Below are 16,266 nucleotides of genomic sequence, written 5' to 3' on the forward strand. Positions count from 1 at the left end.
GACCGCTATAACCATGTCCGGCATATAGGGTGCGGGTTGGAATGGTCACCCAATAGTATGTTTGCCATAGTCAGCAGTGCACGACTCCTGACTAATCTGGGGATCACTATTTTTCGGTTCCGAAGCCGAATATCGAGCTGAGGTTATATATACGTTAGGAAGCTCAACTACTATCTACAGCAACAATGTTTTCTAATAGGACACCAGTGTTAAACGCATTGTCCCGCAGACTATTTTCCTTCAAAACATTACCCACCCCCAACCCTAACGCTCTTAAATTTATCTCACCTGAATGCCAGATCTCACCCATTCCCAACAAGACCTTTGAATTCACTTCCACATTACAAGCCATACATTCCCCTTTGGCGTTGAAGTTGTTCAAGGTGGAAGGTATCAGGTCAGTCATGTTGGGTCACGATTTTTTGACTGTCAACAAACTAGACCACATCAATTGGGCTAACTTGAGACCAGAGGTGGTAGAATTGATGGATAACTTCTTGACCTCCAAGAAGGAGCCAGTGATAACTCGCGAATTGATTGAACAAAGTGCCAAGGAATCCACTGCGGCTGAGGAGGCCGACTCTGAGATTGTTTCCATGATCAAAGAATTAATCGAAACTAGAATTAGACCTGCCATTCAAGACGATGGTGGAGACATCGAATATAAAGGTTTCGATGAAGAAACTGGATCTGTATTCTTGAAGTTGCAAGGTGCCTGCAAAACCTGTTCATCGAGTGAAGACACATTAAAGCATGGTATTGAATCGATGTTGATGCACTACATTGAGGAAGTCAAAGAGGTAGTCCAAATCTTGGACCCAGAGGAAGAGATTGCATTGAAAGAGTTTGACAGATTGGAGCAACAGTTAGAGTTGAAACGCTCTCGTCAAGCAGAATCTGCTCCTCCATCTCTTTAATGAATTAATGGAGTTTAAGTGGAAAAATCACGCTGTCACATCCGCTTTCTGACTCCAGAAACTTTGCATTTAAATTATTTAATCCGTGTATATTACCTTATACCTTAATCTTACATTCTTTATCAATACTCTTTAGAACCTCTTGCTTAATCTTGTAGAGTTTCTGTTCCTCTTCGAAACGAACAGAGAATTCTTGTAACAACCCTTTCTCAATACAATCTTTACCAACACATAATCTGACTTCTTCAAATAAGTTATTACTCCACTTTGACGTGATCGCAGTCCATGCTTTGGAAACTTGATTAAATCCAACTACCCAGCCTAATAATCCAAGAGCAAAAGCAGCATTCGATGAAAAGTCGAAATATTGGTAAGAAAGGAATGATATGACGGAAATTGGTAACTGATACAATGTAAACGCCTTTCCCAAAATTTTATATACATGAGGTTGAATTTCGGTTGAAAGTCTCTGGTTTATCAATTGGTACTTCATTTCAAACAAGGGATTGGATTTCTCCTTCTCTGAACTATAATTTGCAAAGCTTTGGTTTTGTAGCTGAGAAACGATATGTCCTCTCAAGTAGTTATATTTCTCAATGCTATTATTCATGAAGGATTTATTGAAGAAATCTTTGAGATCATATTCCACATTATCGTTCTTATAGTAGAGCTTCCACCAAGCTAAATTCTTCTTGAAAAAAGATCTGGTATCAGGGATCAAGTGATCTTGTAATTCCAGATGCACAAGCTGGCTATATCTATTGATTTCCTGATCTTTGATTCCTGCAAGATCGATACGCAAATTTTCGTTATTCTCTATTGAACCTTTGACTTGAAATTTGATTCCATGCAATAACCATTGCGTCAACGTATGGGTTTTCAGGTACCAAACAATTGCTTTATAGAGTTCCAAAATATTACTATTCTGAATGGAGTCGATATACACAGTGCCAGCTTTGGTATCAAACTTTAAGAACTCCTCAATCCCATTGTAAACAAGATTTGAATCGATTTTGATTGTATGTGACTGAACATTGACTGTATCAAATGTCACAGGAGTGCTCTCAGATGAGAATGGAGAATATTCTGTGTTGTCAATTATGTTTAACAAGATTTTACTTTGTATATCCTTTGGGTAAGGAGACGAAATGAGCTGCTCAAGTTCTGTAGCAACATTGATTAAATAGTGATACTCGGATGCATTTAATTGGTCCAACTCCTGGATCTCTGTCAAGACAATATTACTGTCATCATATGATCTTATCAGCTGAAGCGATTCTGAAAAGGAAGGTCTGATGGCAGCATTTAACAATGGAGATTGCACCCCGTATAGATCTTCGCCCTTTTCTTGATTCTCGCCAAGGCTGTCAAGAGACACAAATTTATTTATTCTGCTCCTGGATCTGGACTTGACAGGATCGTACCAAACTTGATTCTCCAGCGCCAAAGGGTCTGCAAGCAAACTTTCTACCACTTTCGAGCGTGATCTAGCCGCCTGGTCAGCATAAATTATTCCAACTCTGATTGTTTGGTGATCGTTTGAACCTCTCACTAGATATTTATAGGACTGTATCTGGCCATTTGTTAATCTGTCTTTTGGGAAGTATTTGGTATATTTTTCAAGCTCTGCAATCAAAGCTTCCGGGTTTGAGACTCTCGAGGACAGCGTTTTCTCCTCAACTGTTGCATAGGGTACTTCATTAATTACGGGTTCAATTGAGATAGACGACTTGAAGCGAGCAACAAGACCGTACCTCCAGATCGAATGCCGCGGTATCTTCGCCAACTGCCCACCAATTCGTACGGAGACCATGATATTGACAGAAGTGGATTTCATTCGCTACAGCTAGAACAATTGAAAATGGTTACCGGTCACGTGCCTCGCTTAGTGAGTGCCTGTATACAGCCCGGGGACTCCAAATGCCTCAACTCCAGAATACTCCATAGTCTATCATTTTCATGTTCAGTGCTATTCTGTCGAACCGGTATGCCCTACGGGTATCCAAGGTCTTAAAGAAATATGCAGCCTTCATTGGCCCTGGCTTGGTGGTTAGTGTTAGCTACATGGATCCGGGCAATTACCTGACTTCAGTCTCGTCTGGTGCTCTGTATCAGTACAAATTGTGCTTTCTGATATTCATGTCCAACATTTTTGCCGTGATTTTGCAATCATTGTGTGTTAAGCTTGGTACTATCACAGGGTTAGACTTGGCAGAAATGTGCAGGTTACATTTGCCTTATCAATTGAACCTCACCCTATATGCCTGCGCCGAATTGGCAATTATTGCAACTGATTTGGCCGAGGTGGTGGGAACTGCCATCGCCTTGGAAATCTTGTTTGGAATTCCATTAGCTTACGGTGTTTTGATCACTATTCTTGACGTTTTGATCATCCTTTTCGCGTACCATAAAGATGGCAGTTTAAAACAAACCAAGGTTTTCGAATTCTTGGTGTCAATTTTAGTCTTCTGTACGTGCATCTGCTTTGTTTTAGAATTGTTCAAGTGTGATTTCCCACCAGGTTCGTTCTTGGCTATTATTGAGGGTTTCCTCCCAATCAACAAAGAAATTTTCAAAGAGCTGAATGCATTGTTCTTATCTTGCGGGATCGTTGGTAGTACGGTTATGCCACACTCACTTTTCTTGGGATCCGCCTTGGTTCAACCAAGATTGAAGGATTATGATGTCAAAATTGGTAATATTCAAGAACCAGTTGAAGATGAAGCTACGGAAGAGGAAGTTGACCAAGATAATAACTTGACGGCAACTTTGCACAAATTTCAAAGCATTTCTGATGGCTCAAATTTGAGGACGAAATATAGGCCCTCTTATCAGGCTATCAAATATTGTCTTAATTATTCATATATTGAGCTCATTTTGTCCCTTTTTATTGTGGCCGTCTTCGTTAATTCAGCAATTTTGATCGTTGCAGGCTCCACACTCTTTGGCAAACCAGATGCTGAAGAAGCGGACTTATTGTCTATCTATGAAATGTTATCCTACTACATTTCTCCAGCTGCCGGCTTGGTGTTTGCATTGTCCATGTTGTTTTCGGGTCAGAGTGCTGGTATTGTATGTACCATGGCTGGTCAAATTATTAGTGAAGGCTTTATAAATTGGACTATCAAACCTTGGATTCGCAGAATTGTCACCAGAACTTTGGCCATAATTCCAGTTTTAATTGTTATAATGGTATTAGGGAGAGAAGGAGTATCAAAGATTATGAATTCTTCCCAGGTGGTGTTGAGTTTCATTTTACCGATCGTCAGTGCGCCATTGATTTGGTTTACTAGTAGAAAGGAGTATATGACTGTCTATGACACTACCACAAACACCAATGAAGAGTCAAGCTTGTTGTTGCATAGTGAACTGTCCGAAGACGGTACGCAAGAAGTAAGAGTTAGAAAGTTCACTTTTGAGAATGGTGTTTTCCTCAGAAACGCCAGTATTGCTACATGGCTGTTGATCACCTTTTTGAACTTCTACTTGATATATGCATTCGCAAATGGTGCTGATATCTGATTATAGTTTTATTAAAAATACACGATAGATTACAAAAGCCATGAAATGACGGAATATTTCTAGAACCTGTTTTTCTTCTTGTAAGGACCTCTTATACTTGGCAATCTTCTGTTGACGTTGGAAGGCATCATGGGTTGAATTTTGCTTTGTGAAATCCCAGGCAAGACACCGGTGTATTCGGTTGTTAAAACAGGTAACTTTTTGCTGAACTGATATGGAAAATCGCCAGGAGACACATTATACAACTTGATAGCAATTGTGACCAATTTCTCTATTTTTCTGTAGGTTGTTATTTCTTCGGAAGAAGGCAAGGACTGGCTCTTGGCATCAGCATGGAGGAATCTCTCTTGACGCAATTTATTTAACTTTAATGTGAGAGTGGAGATCAACCTTTGCAAGGCTTTTGGAGATTCGGTGATGGAAGCTTTTTCTCTTCTCAAGAACTTCAAGACTTCTATTTGTTCTGGGTCCCATTGAACCAAGTTCTTCACGTTGATCTCATCTGTAACCTCATCTGTAACTTCCATTGGATCTTCGTCCTTCACTTCTTCCTTTTTATCGATTGGCTTCTGTACCAGTTTAGATTCTTCTTCTTCTGATTTGCTGACTCCAGATGCAACATCTACTTTCTTTTCGTACTTTGCTCTGAATTGGTCAATTTCGGCGAATCCTAAATGATGGAGCCATATTTTTCCTTTCAACTCTTCAGTAACAATAGCATCTTTCAGATCTACATTAGGGGCGAAAGATCTGAATGAATCTCCTGGTCCTTGAATTAATGTTGCCACTGTAGATGCCGGATCTGAACCACTACCTCTTTGTTGTAAGACTGCCAATGTTGGTTTTATGGAAGTACCTTTTTCGTTAATTGCGGAGGAAGTTGGTGCAGATACAGCAACATTTTGGATGGGTAAAGCAGTAGGAGGCTTAATCAAATCGGCCTTATAGTCCAACCAAGTGGGGACGGGGATGGTATACCACAAGGGGTGAAAGAAATCATGTAAAATTTCAGTTTGACTATTCTCGGAGCCAGCCAAAAACTTTGGAAGAGCAGGAGACAAGGAATCAAATGTGAGACATGCTCTGGACAGAGATATCCTATTTGGTACTACCTTGGAGATAGAATAAGGATCGGGAACATAAGTTGGGTTGGTGTCAACTTCCGACTTGCCCAATAACGATGAAAACAAAGGAATGCTGTTCTGTTTTGGAGGTTGAACATGGACTGGATTCGCGTAGATGTTGGAGTATGGGGTTGAGGTTGGCTCAGGTTCTTCGGGCTTAGAAACGTAGGTGATCACTTCTCCATTGGTCAAGCTATATGTATTGGAGATCTTAGTGTAATCTTGCTTCAAGTGACTTTCTAACTCTGTTGATTCCACATGTTCATTAAAAATTGATAAGTGAATTCTGCTAACTTCTCTCAAAAGGATCTCGGTACTGAACTTGTAGAAGAAATCAATATTCTTGTATTCCTTGGTTCCAACCTTATGTTGTGAAATCAATGAGGACGATACGATCTTTACATCGTGGTAGAGCTTGTATGGGGATCCGGTATACTCACCTTGGTTGTACTTCTTTAAAATAGTAGTCTTCGTGTAATTCTTGTTTCCATCAATATATGATTTGAGTGAGGTCAAAATAGAAGCAGGATCATTTTCAAGGAATTTGCTAGGCAATACTTCTGTAGTTAAAACTGATGACTCTTTATCAGCGTGTTCGTAAACTGTGAAGATGTCAGAAAGAGTATTCTCAAACCGGTCTAAAAGTTAGTACGCTTGATCATAGAGATTTCCAATCACCACCTGTTGGCCTCAACATTGTAGTACTTACTCTCGACAGTCATGCTTAAAGATTGTAGTAAAATTTCGAGATTGATTGTGTATCCGTTCGCGAGTGCTGTGTTGATAGTATTTTCAACTTTTTTGCCAATGCGATTATGAAGAGTTACACAAAAGAGAAATGTACTGAGAGCACATAAGCTGAATCATAAGAGTTTTCCGTTCATGAATGATCCTAGGCTACCTGTACAGATTTTCGTACCGGCAAGACTAGGATGTAAGTTACTACCTCTGTAAGCGAATATAGTTGCGCCATGCGTTTTCGTTTAAATTTAATAAAAATCTAAAAAAATGTCTATTAAGTAGTTAATTTCTTGACATATCTGTTCTGTGATTGTTACCTAACCCCCATACTATTTTCACTTGCTTGTTGCTTTTGATAGAAATTTGAGTAACTTTTAATACATTTCGTTCAATTATTGGGCAATCTACGAGATCAAATTATTCAGTATAGACCACATGAATCCACAACCAGAGAAGAGTTCACAATAGCCAATGATTCTACCCAAAGGGTTGCCTCATTAATTGCAATTGAATTTGAATCTACCCACAGCTTCTTCTTGTCTTCAATCCATCTTTTGAGGCAAACGGAATTATCCCTAGAAGTGCGTGATGCAAGGTACGAACAATCTTTATGACTTGATATTTCCGCGTACATTTTACTCTATACGTGCACAATTAACAACTATTGTCAAGAACCACAGCCTGGAAATAAGCTATACTTGTTGAAGCTAATTCCGCTTGGTTTGATTACCTGATACAAACAGCGCATGCATTTCCCGAATGCCTTGGACTCTATACTTTGTTGCAAACGCGGGGTCTTCATCTGCGGGGCGATAGAAGCATCTGAAATTTTTAGAAGTGCACATGGTTCCATATATATATAGTGCTGAAGACGTCAATCTTGAAGCATAGTGCCCAATGGTTTCAGTAAGAGGATCTTTGCTCATGCTCAGGCTTACGCCTGAGTTGATTTACTATATCCTTAGATACTTTGTTATTGGAAGCCCTTACAGAAAATTGAAGAATCGCTTTGTGGCTACAATCAAGATGGTTATTTACAGGTGGGGCATTTCTTTGCCAATCCCTGATGGTAGGTTCATATCGTTCTTGAAGAACAAGACCTTGATCAATTCCGTTATTCCATTGGCACACAAACAAATCACCAGCAAGTACAATAACTACGGTAAGCAGTTCGACCCCAAATCTATTTGGATCTACGAGAAGCCAGACAGAAAGCCTTCAGACCCAGTTTTGATATACCTTCATGGCGGAGGGTATTACATTCAAACAGCTCCTTCTCAGGTGACTGGAGTCATGGCCATCCATCAATTGTTGGATCCCGAGAAACGCAAAAATTTGTCCATATTACTCTTGGACTATAGCTTGGCTTGCCATGGTTTCACTTTACCTACCCAATTGAATGAACTTGACTCTTCCTACACTGAGCTCAGTAAGGGATGCTCCAATATTATCTTGATGGGTGATTCTGCTGGCGGGCATTTGGCACTCACCTATTCGCAAAAGTTGAAACTCGAGAACATTCCAAATAAGCCATACCCATCGAAGTTGGTTCTCATCAGTCCATGGGTCAAGATCTTACCAAGTGAGAGTCAATTCACACCAGGAAATTCGTTCTACGACAATGACGGTAGAGATATTATTCAATACTACGACATGAACCATCTCAAGCATGTCGTAGGTGACAATTCACTCAACTCGTTACTTATGTCTCCAAGCAACAAGATTCCCCAAGTAAGATCTGATTGGAACAGCATCCCCACATTTGCAAACCCAGATTCTGATATCTTTGTTCTTCTTGGTGAGGATGAAGCCTTTAGAGATGATATTTTAGAATGGTGTGACTACGCTTTGGGGGTTCCACTTCGTTCTCAACATAAATACGGCCACTTTGGCAACTTTTTTGACCCCAAAACCCACTCATACCATAGAGAGGGGGGCTCTGAAGGAGCTAGTGTCAGAATCTACGTCGAACCTTGGGGTGTCCACGACTCTTGCTTTTTCTTCGAGGATTCATTATTCAGTGAAATCAAAAAGAAGAAGAGAACGTTAAAGGATGTTGACCAAGAAAAGTACTTCGGACTTTACAGAGTTGCTAAGTTCTTGAACGACAAATTGTAAGGTCTAGTATGTGTCAGTCTAGATTTATGTTGGTTCAAATTATTGTGTGATTGACCTCTTGCTTATAGGCCGCATTCTGTTTCATATTTAGTGTCAAATTTAAGGTTATCGCCTGGTTGCGCATTAAATATTATCTGTAGATGATACATAATATGCTACAGGTTTGCGCTGACACCGCTATCTGTAACGCCTCACAACCAGGATGATGCAGGGGCCAACTTTACCAAGATGCTACTGCTTCGTAGATGGTGCCAATCTCTATCGAACCACGACTTACGAAAGCAGCACGGAGCCAGCGGCCTCAATTACCACTACAGGACATTGAAAGATGGCTACTAAGCCTTTTGATAAAGCAAGTCATACCCTTTCATTATGTGACCCCCCAAATTCCCACAAGATTTACGGTAATGCCCCATGATTATTTAAAAGCTAACCACATCTGTAGTATTTTTGAGGCGCTGCTGCACTGAGCCCGTTCAACCCTATTACTGGTCATTCAAAATATCATGTTGGGTCGTTTCGTAAATGCAACCTAGTCTAATTTGGCATTTGTGTCCTCCGTGATATGTAACTAAAATGTTGGACCCTGAGCAATCAGCTTATCAGTCCACGGCGAATGTAGCCTGAGCATAGGAGGAAAGGGGGGCAAAAGGGAGACACGAGTTATCCAGCAAAAGCTAGCTCGTTTCAGGTACATAATCGAGGCAGATAGATCTATGAATCAAGATGAACCAATGTAGATAATCGATTAACAAAGAGGAATAATTCTCGCACCTTCATGTAGGCCGTTGGCACAATAGGCTCCACATTTCGGAGATAGCGGTGGCATTGACACCTGCATCGCAACCCCAATTTTAAAAATCGTGTTGACAATAACGGCCAACAACTACACCGAATCAGATATTAACTCCCTATTCAATATAGCACATGTGTGTGGCACAGTATATAAGTGTACCTTTGTCAGGGGTGTTTTTGACCCAAAATGGCCCAGACTAAAATGAGACTAATGTCTTTGGCACTGAATCTGGTATTGATACCTTCACATCCAATTGACTTACCAAGATCGCCGGCACCAGAGCACAAGATTCACACCACGGAAGCATACTTGAATTTATGCAGGCGAAATAATACCAATTTTTACCAAGTACAAGACTTCAAGTTAAACGATATCGTTCTCAAATACGGACCATGGGTGCAAAAGTTGAATGAGGACACCAACGGAGCTTATGTGCATAAATCATTTTGCTTTGTCTTGACACTATCAGATGCTGAAGACGGAATAAGTGGCTATAGCCGAAAGCCCGGAGTAATGTTCGGTACCACTGCCTATCAAGATTACTATCCTTCGGGTGAGATTGTCATCGAGTGTTTAAGGTATAGATTTCGAGGGTATCATACAGTCCGAGTAGAATTTTTGTTTGAGTTACCATACAGTATTGCTGGATCAGTAGAGGAATTTTTGATACAAAATCTAGATGTCGATAACTATGAATGTTTGAACTACAACATTTATTCCCCTCATATTATTGATTTCAAAAGTGTATTCAAAGTTCATAACGAATCTTTTGAGACTTATGGTGCTGTATTCAAATCGTTTTTCAGTAATAGCTCGAGGAGCAAACCAAAAATCAGAGGCCTGGTTCTGGAGTATTTACCTTCCAATCTTGAATCTAATTTCATGAGCTTGATAGAGTACTATCAGGATGAATTTAGTTTGAGGTATATTGAAGAGCCCCCAGTCAATTATCACTTTGCAAGTAGCTATCATGGTTCGAACTTTCTAAACTTTGCAACCAAATCCCCATTGGAAAAAGCCATTTGGACAAATTTAACTAGCAAACCAGTTTTGACATATAATGGGGGAGTTGAAAGGACCAACCAGGAGTTGGTCGTCAAGTCATATCTGCTCAAAACGAACATCATCTTGGAACGAAGCTGGTCGGAAATTCCAGATGAGTTGTCAAATAAGCTATTTTTGCACCCATACTATCTACATGGTGGATTGGTTTATTCATTATCCGATGATGTGATCCAGGGATTAAGAAGTATTGAGCAGAACAGAGTGGAATATAATGAAAAGGTCAATGTATTTGATTCCAAATTGCAACGGCTATTCATGATGTTCGGGAAAGAAGAATCTAACGAGCCACTTAGTTAGGAAAGGTTCAGAATAATGAATGATGATGACAACAAATTTGAATAATAGTTCGTTAGTTATCTTTTTTAAATTTGCAGTAATCTGAACAAATTGTATGAATATAAAGAAATAATGAGACAAATGTGGTCACTTCAGTTGGTAATCGAATCTTAGTATGGCCTTACGGGTGTGAAAAGTGATGTATATTGCAGCCTACCGGAGGAGTTTTATTTTCTACTTGCTATATTGCTTAAAATCATTTCGACATTAGTGATTTGCCTGGAGAGATTTGTTGTTAAAGCCTCAATGCCTTGTTCTCTAACTTCTATTGTAGTGTACTTGCTTCTTCCCCTGGCGAACCAGTAAATCACACAGTATACTCCAAAAACACCAATAACTACTGAAACATAATTCATGTTACCAGCAGTGACCGGCATAACTGGGGGAAAACTGTAGAACACAAGAGTGAAAAGAGTCCAAATGAGCACCACATAATTCGAGAATAATCCAATTTTCCCCATCCAGAAAGGCCCGTGTTTTATGTTGTCTCTTCCCTTAAGCAATAAAAATACAGTTGGAACACTGTACGAAAGGAGCAAAAAGATAATGCAACCAATAACCATGGCATTGTATGCCGTCGTGGAACCCATGTAGATACACCCAATAACGGCACACCAAGCACAGGACATGAAGTGGGCATTAATAGGCTGCCCTGTCTTGGGGTTCACCTTAGACCAATACCTGGAACCTGGTAGTCCATTGTCTCTAGCGAATGACCAACATAATCTTGCTTGCCAGGTGTGGGATGCAACGTTACAGGTGAGAGCGGTGAGGAACACCAACGACTCTAACACAATTGCCCCGGCCCTTGAGCCTAAAACTTGATAGAAGATATCCAAAATTGGAACGCCTGTGGTAGAAGTCAAGATCGCATCCAAATTCTTGATGGAGAAGAACATTGCGATCGAATAAACCAAAGAAGTCACCAATCCTATGATTACAGTGCCAATAATAGCGATCGGAATTTGTCTTCTAGGCTCCAATAATTCTTCACTAAGGTGAGTTGCTGCGTCCAAGCAACTAAAGGACCAGTTGGGGTTAATTAAACCGACAATAAATGCAATACCTGAGGAAGACCAACCAGTGTTGTTATTAAATTCAACAAACACGAAGTGGGCACTCTGGTAGTTGCCACTAGCTTTGACAAGGATAGTGATGGTGATGACCACGAATGATAACAAGGAGATGTACAATGCTCCCTTTGACAACGCCGGTAAGGGCTTTTCGTAGATGTTGAACATCAATAAGAATAAATTACTCAACTGATAAGCAATGAACACATGCCATCTTTGAACCACAAAGCCTGGATGTGCTAAGGCATACATACCAACAAGCGACGTAGCCATAGAGATGGTCACTGAAGCACTGGTGAAGACCGAACCTGCCCAAGCAAATGCTCCGCACATATAAGAAGCGAATGGAGCGTACTTTTTTGGAGCCAACTTCATGGTCCAGTAATATTGACCACCAGCATTGGGCATACTACTGACAAGCTCACTCAAAGTAATGGCAATGCACATGGAGATACAGGCAACAATAATAATTCCGTAAACAATCATCATGGGGCCTCCACTGCTGATTCCGGTAGTCAAGGCGGCCGATATTCCAAACCACGAGTTGGTGAGTCCAAAACCCACTCCTAAAAGCGAGAGCACACTGAAGTTACGGCGTAATTCTGGTTTATACCCAGTTTCTGCGGCCAACTCCAAGTTGGCCTGGGCTTCTTCCAAAATGAATCCGGCTTTTTTATTGTTAGCACGAGCTAGTTCGTCAAGATTAATTTGACCGTCTCTACCATTAGACACGTAGTGATTTATATCTCCAAAGCCCATGCTCTCCACCGAGTGGACCTCATACTTGGACTTTTCTTTAGAAGACTGGGACATAGTGGTCAGGTAGGGTGAGTGGTAGGAGAATTTGAGAAATTGAAACTAATATTGGGCACCCGAAGCTTAAATAGTAGTACATTCACCGGCAGGCCAAATCGACGTTATCAGAACTACATCGATAACGCCCCACGACCTTTTCTAAACTTAACTAGATCCAGTTATCTTTCGCATTCACTCGCTCAAAATATTTCATGATAAGGAATGCATTTTGTGTCACTAGAAACCAATGCGGGCTATTCTGGCGTGCCTGGTTATTGTCGCTTCTTCGAGATATGTACTCAGCGGGATTAAACTGCCATAAAACGGTGATTTTGTGTATTCTATATCTAGGTTTCTTGCGGAGAGATCAGATTGATTCTTCATCCGAGATCTCGTTACGGAGACCGGCTTTGAGCATGATGTGGTCCCAGTCACTGGACAAGATCACTACTGTCTCACTGAGTCCTATCAAAATCATTCCACTGCCAACACCTAGCCACAATCCCTCGAGGCCAAGGTTTCCTACCTTGCTGAGAAGCATGGCAAGCGGAAGTGCAAATGCATAGTAAGCAACGAAATTGATAATGCCTCCTATTTTCTGGGACCCCTGAGCCCTCAAAATGCCTCCCGCAACCGAGGCAATTCCGTCAAAGATTTGAATGATAGACACTAATGGGTTGAAAAGTTGCACAATAAGGGCAGTGACTTCCTCGTCGGAACTGAAGAGTTGAGCGATTTCTTGCTTGAACGTAAATAATACCAAGCAGTTACACGACGCAACGATTAATGCCGCAAATAGCCCGGTGTTGGTGGCACACTTCGCAGCATGGATGTTTTGGCCTCCAATAAAATTGGCAATTCTTGTGGATGAGGCAATACTCACAGCAAACGGAACCATGTACGTCAAGGACGCAATACTGGATACCGTGCTTTGGGCAGCAAGTTCGGTGGTCCCGAAATAGGACGCAAACAAGGTCATGATCTCATATGCCAAATATTCTGATTCCAACATAACAATACCCGGGATGGCCAAGTGGGATAACTCTTTCCACTCCTCAAAAAGACTGGATGTGGGCGCAATTCCAAACCAGCACTTGTCCCCGTCAATATACCGGACATAGAGAACCAAGAAGATAGCCATGAGCCAGAAGTTGATCACTGTTGCGATTGGCGCGCCAATGTACCCAATTCCAAACGTTTCATTCCATACAAGAAACCACGAAAGGAAGATGTTGATGGGTGCCGTGAGGATCAAAACTCCTGTTCCTGCCTCAAAAATACCCTGCGCTTGAAGAAATCTTTTGGCATTCTCAAAGAAGATGTAACCAGGAGCTCCAGCAATCAAGATTTTCAAGAAGATGGAAGTCAATTCCAACACCTCTTCATTGTCTATAATGTACTTCAAGTAGAAAGACGAAAACCACCACAATAATCCACAGGGGATGAAAATAACCCACGAGAACACAGTACACCTCTGGACCGTAAGACTCATCAAATCATAGTTTCCAGCCCCATATGCTTGTGGACACAACGTGTCCAAGGCTGTGGCAATGCCCTCAAAGATTGCGAATGTAATAGTCGAGAGCATGGTGCCCAAGGATACGGCAGCCAATGCGTTCTTACCCAAATGCCCTACTACCAACAAGCAGACAATCGAGAAGAAATGTTCCAATACGAAGGTAATGACCAAGGGTATGGAGTATTTAAGTAACACTTTGGACTCAATGATGTAGTTTGTCTTTAAGTTCTCAAAATCTTCCCATTCGTTGAAGGAGCTCGATAAGGAGCCAGAAGTATGCTGTGATGATGCGAGGTCGTTCAAGGATGCCGAGCCTTCGCTGTTGTTCTCGGACTCCGAGTTGTATCTTCTCTGGTGGGTTTCAAGCAACCAGCTGTGGAACGACTCCTGGTCTTCGTTTGTGTGTACCGAGTTTAAAGTGGAAGGAAGCGACCTCGAAGTGCTTACACTGGCGGCATCACTAACGTCGTCTTCCTGGTCTGCTATCACGGAACCAGATTCAATTAACGAGAGAAACGACCTCTGGTCCTCGCCCTCTCCATAGCTGAAAAGCGGGGTTTGTGTGGATGGAGGGATGAACAAATGTCTTCTTCTACCACCCGCTAGGATGCGGGGGTTGGTGAGCTTGTTTATCGATTCGAATAACACCATTGTGAAGGGTGAAGCGTTTCGTTATCAGTAGATAAGTTGCTGGTTAAATACAGTGCATCGCGGCTAAGCAGCTTCACGTGACATATACGTTTACTGAGATTATGGTGTATAACTATACAGGGGAGCCTGGCTACAAAACCATCCAGACAGCACCCGCCAAAATGATGGCCAATGCAATGGCAGTCAAGAAGCCGGCACCGGCCTTGTCTTTTCCTTTGACATTGATCAAGTTCTTATTAGTTTGAATACTATCGTTGATACCGGCATTGGGGTCACTCTTGGAGGTTCCTCCAGTGTCCACGGAAAGAGGGAGTGGGACGTCGTGGGCCAAAACCAATAGGGCTTGTACTGTTTCTAATGCTGACATCTGCTCGCCCAACCCGAATATTCCGTCCCAACCAGTGACAGACCAGTTCTCACCACAGGTAACACCGTCAGAACCACCCGAACAAGACTGGGCAGCGGCAGCAGCACTCTTTTGGATATTTTCAAGCATGTCGGATCTGGTGGTAGGAGCAATAACCCCAGTCAAGGCCAAAAGACGGGAAAATAACGAACGGAAAGATCTTTGATCATTATTGCAATGGTTACCCACTGCACAGGATCTTTCAAACATGATGGAGTTGTTAAAGAAATAGCCACTGGACTTGACAAGTTCCTCGGTTCTTGTCAACCATTTGTCGTCACCAGTGAAGTTGTATAAGTAGGCTGCTCCTGACATGAAAACACCGTAGGTGTAAGACCACTTAGTCTTTGTGAATTCAGAGCAGTTATTGGTGATTTGAGCACCATCGTAAATCTCGGCCTGGCCATCGATTTCCACCATGAATCCAGCTTCAACCATCCAGTCCCATACCTTTTCTGCGGTCGCCACATAGGTGTCGTTTCCGGTGTATCTTGCAAGACGGGCAGCCAAGTTGAACAAACATCCGTTGGAAATGGAGTTCTTGTAGTTGTAGCCTGAGTTCCAGGTGAAGATCTGCCATCTCAAACCACCTCCACACTCTTCCATGTCCCATCTAGCGTTGATGGTGTTGTAGATTGCCTGGGACAATGACAACCAACTGTGGTTTTCTGGTTCGGTGAAGTTTCTCTCAAGAGCCTGAAGAGTGGCCAAGCCCCAAACACCCTGATCGTCATTACCCTCAGTCATCGACTGGTTGGAGGGGATATAGTTGAAGTTCTCACCTGCCTGATGGAACATCCCGTCCAAGATCAATTTCTCCAAGGACAGGTTGCCTGAGTCACAGAAGGTATAGTAATCGACCAAGCCACCAAATGCTTCACCAGCATTCCACCAGTAGTTTGGGGGAGCGAACATGCCGACCACTCCTCCCTTCTTGGTTCCTTCGTAGTAGTTCAACTCACCATCCATTATGACTTTTGCTGCTGCACAGATGGAATCTTTATCGTTGATATCTAATTCGACGGCACTGACGGCGCCTAGCGCCCACAAGCCAGCGACAGTATTGGCTAAGTTAAACCTCATCGTCTGGAATCTGTCTAGTTTGATAAACGAGCTAGGGTTTAATTTGTAGAAGATGCGTAGCCTTCTATCACGTTTAACTGTGCCTCCTGTTTACATTTCTGCGTGCGGGAGACTAAGTTT

General features: G+C 41.9%; 9 protein-coding genes across 9 annotated transcripts; 4 read left to right on the plus strand and 5 right to left on the minus strand.

Moving 5' to 3' along the window:
* Nucleotides 1-185: 185 nt before the first annotated feature.
* Nucleotides 186-917, plus strand: CANTADRAFT_25560 (uncharacterized protein; the record flags this gene model as incomplete). The annotated part of the gene is made up of 1 exon (XM_020207459.1): nt 186-917. The coding sequence occupies one exon, from the start codon at nt 186-188 to the stop codon at nt 915-917; it is 732 nt and encodes a 243-aa protein (XP_020064758.1).
* Nucleotides 918-1,014: 97 nt separating this feature from the next.
* CANTADRAFT_48457 (uncharacterized protein) lies at nt 1,015-2,730 on the minus strand (the record flags this gene model as incomplete). Its single annotated transcript, XM_020209584.1, has 1 exon — nt 1,015-2,730. One exon carries the CDS (start codon nt 2,728-2,730, stop codon nt 1,015-1,017), a length of 1,716 nt encoding a protein of 571 aa, XP_020064759.1.
* A 137-nt stretch (nt 2,731-2,867) lies between these two features.
* On the plus strand, nt 2,868-4,587 carry SMF3 (putative divalent metal ion transporter). Its single transcript, XM_020207460.1, has one exon. The coding sequence runs from the start codon at nt 2,877-2,879 to the stop codon at nt 4,437-4,439; it is 1,563 nt and encodes a 520-aa protein (XP_020064760.1). The 5' UTR covers nt 2,868-2,876; the 3' UTR covers nt 4,440-4,587.
* Nucleotides 4,368-6,332, minus strand: CANTADRAFT_25562 (uncharacterized protein). Its single transcript, XM_020207461.1, has 2 exons — nt 6,273-6,332; nt 4,368-6,201 (listed from the first exon to the last, which is right to left on the minus strand). The coding sequence occupies exons 1-2, from the start codon at nt 6,283-6,285 to the stop codon at nt 4,499-4,501; spliced, it is 1,716 nt and encodes a 571-aa protein (XP_020064761.1). The 5' UTR covers nt 6,286-6,332; the 3' UTR covers nt 4,368-4,498.
* An 869-nt stretch (nt 6,333-7,201) lies between these two features.
* On the plus strand, nt 7,202-8,422 carry CANTADRAFT_49596 (alpha/beta-hydrolase; the record flags this gene model as incomplete). Its single annotated transcript, XM_020209729.1, has 1 exon — nt 7,202-8,422. The coding sequence occupies one exon, from the start codon at nt 7,202-7,204 to the stop codon at nt 8,420-8,422; it is 1,221 nt and encodes a 406-aa protein (XP_020064762.1).
* Nucleotides 8,423-8,913: 491 nt separating this feature from the next.
* Nucleotides 8,914-10,683, plus strand: CANTADRAFT_207429 (uncharacterized protein). Its single transcript, XM_020206613.1, has one exon. It carries the CDS (start codon nt 9,405-9,407, stop codon nt 10,578-10,580), a length of 1,176 nt encoding a protein of 391 aa, XP_020064763.1. The 5' UTR covers nt 8,914-9,404; the 3' UTR covers nt 10,581-10,683.
* A 103-nt stretch (nt 10,684-10,786) lies between these two features.
* Nucleotides 10,787-12,451, minus strand: CANTADRAFT_5366 (uncharacterized protein; the record flags this gene model as incomplete). Its single annotated transcript, XM_020210241.1, has 1 exon — nt 10,787-12,451. One exon carries the CDS (start codon nt 12,449-12,451, stop codon nt 10,787-10,789), a length of 1,665 nt encoding a protein of 554 aa, XP_020064764.1.
* A 403-nt stretch (nt 12,452-12,854) lies between these two features.
* CANTADRAFT_50286 (uncharacterized protein) lies at nt 12,855-14,657 on the minus strand (the record flags this gene model as incomplete). Its single annotated transcript, XM_020209808.1, has 1 exon — nt 12,855-14,657. One exon carries the CDS (start codon nt 14,655-14,657, stop codon nt 12,855-12,857), a length of 1,803 nt encoding a protein of 600 aa, XP_020064765.1.
* Nucleotides 14,658-14,787: 130 nt separating this feature from the next.
* DFG5 (putative mannan endo-1,6-alpha-mannosidase) lies at nt 14,788-16,146 on the minus strand (the record flags this gene model as incomplete). The annotated part of the gene is made up of 2 exons (XM_020211546.1): nt 14,788-16,090; nt 16,112-16,146. The coding sequence occupies 2 exons, from the start codon at nt 16,144-16,146 to the stop codon at nt 14,788-14,790; spliced, it is 1,338 nt and encodes a 445-aa protein (XP_020064766.1).
* Between the last annotated feature and the right edge of the window lie 120 nt (nt 16,147-16,266).

The sequence above is a fragment of the Suhomyces tanzawaensis genome (genome assembly GCF_001661415.1).
Source record: "Suhomyces tanzawaensis NRRL Y-17324 unplaced genomic scaffold CANTAscaffold_3, whole genome shotgun sequence".
Classification (NCBI taxonomy): Eukaryota; Fungi; Ascomycota; class Pichiomycetes; order Serinales; family Debaryomycetaceae; genus Suhomyces; species Suhomyces tanzawaensis.

Coding starts and splice junctions, on each gene's coding strand:
- SMF3 (XM_020207460.1), top strand. CDS start 2,877: ATGTTCAGTGCTATTCTGTCGAACCGGTATGCCCTACGGGTATCCAAG.
- CANTADRAFT_207429 (XM_020206613.1), top strand. CDS start 9,405: ATGGCCCAGACTAAAATGAGACTAATGTCTTTGGCACTGAATCTGGTA.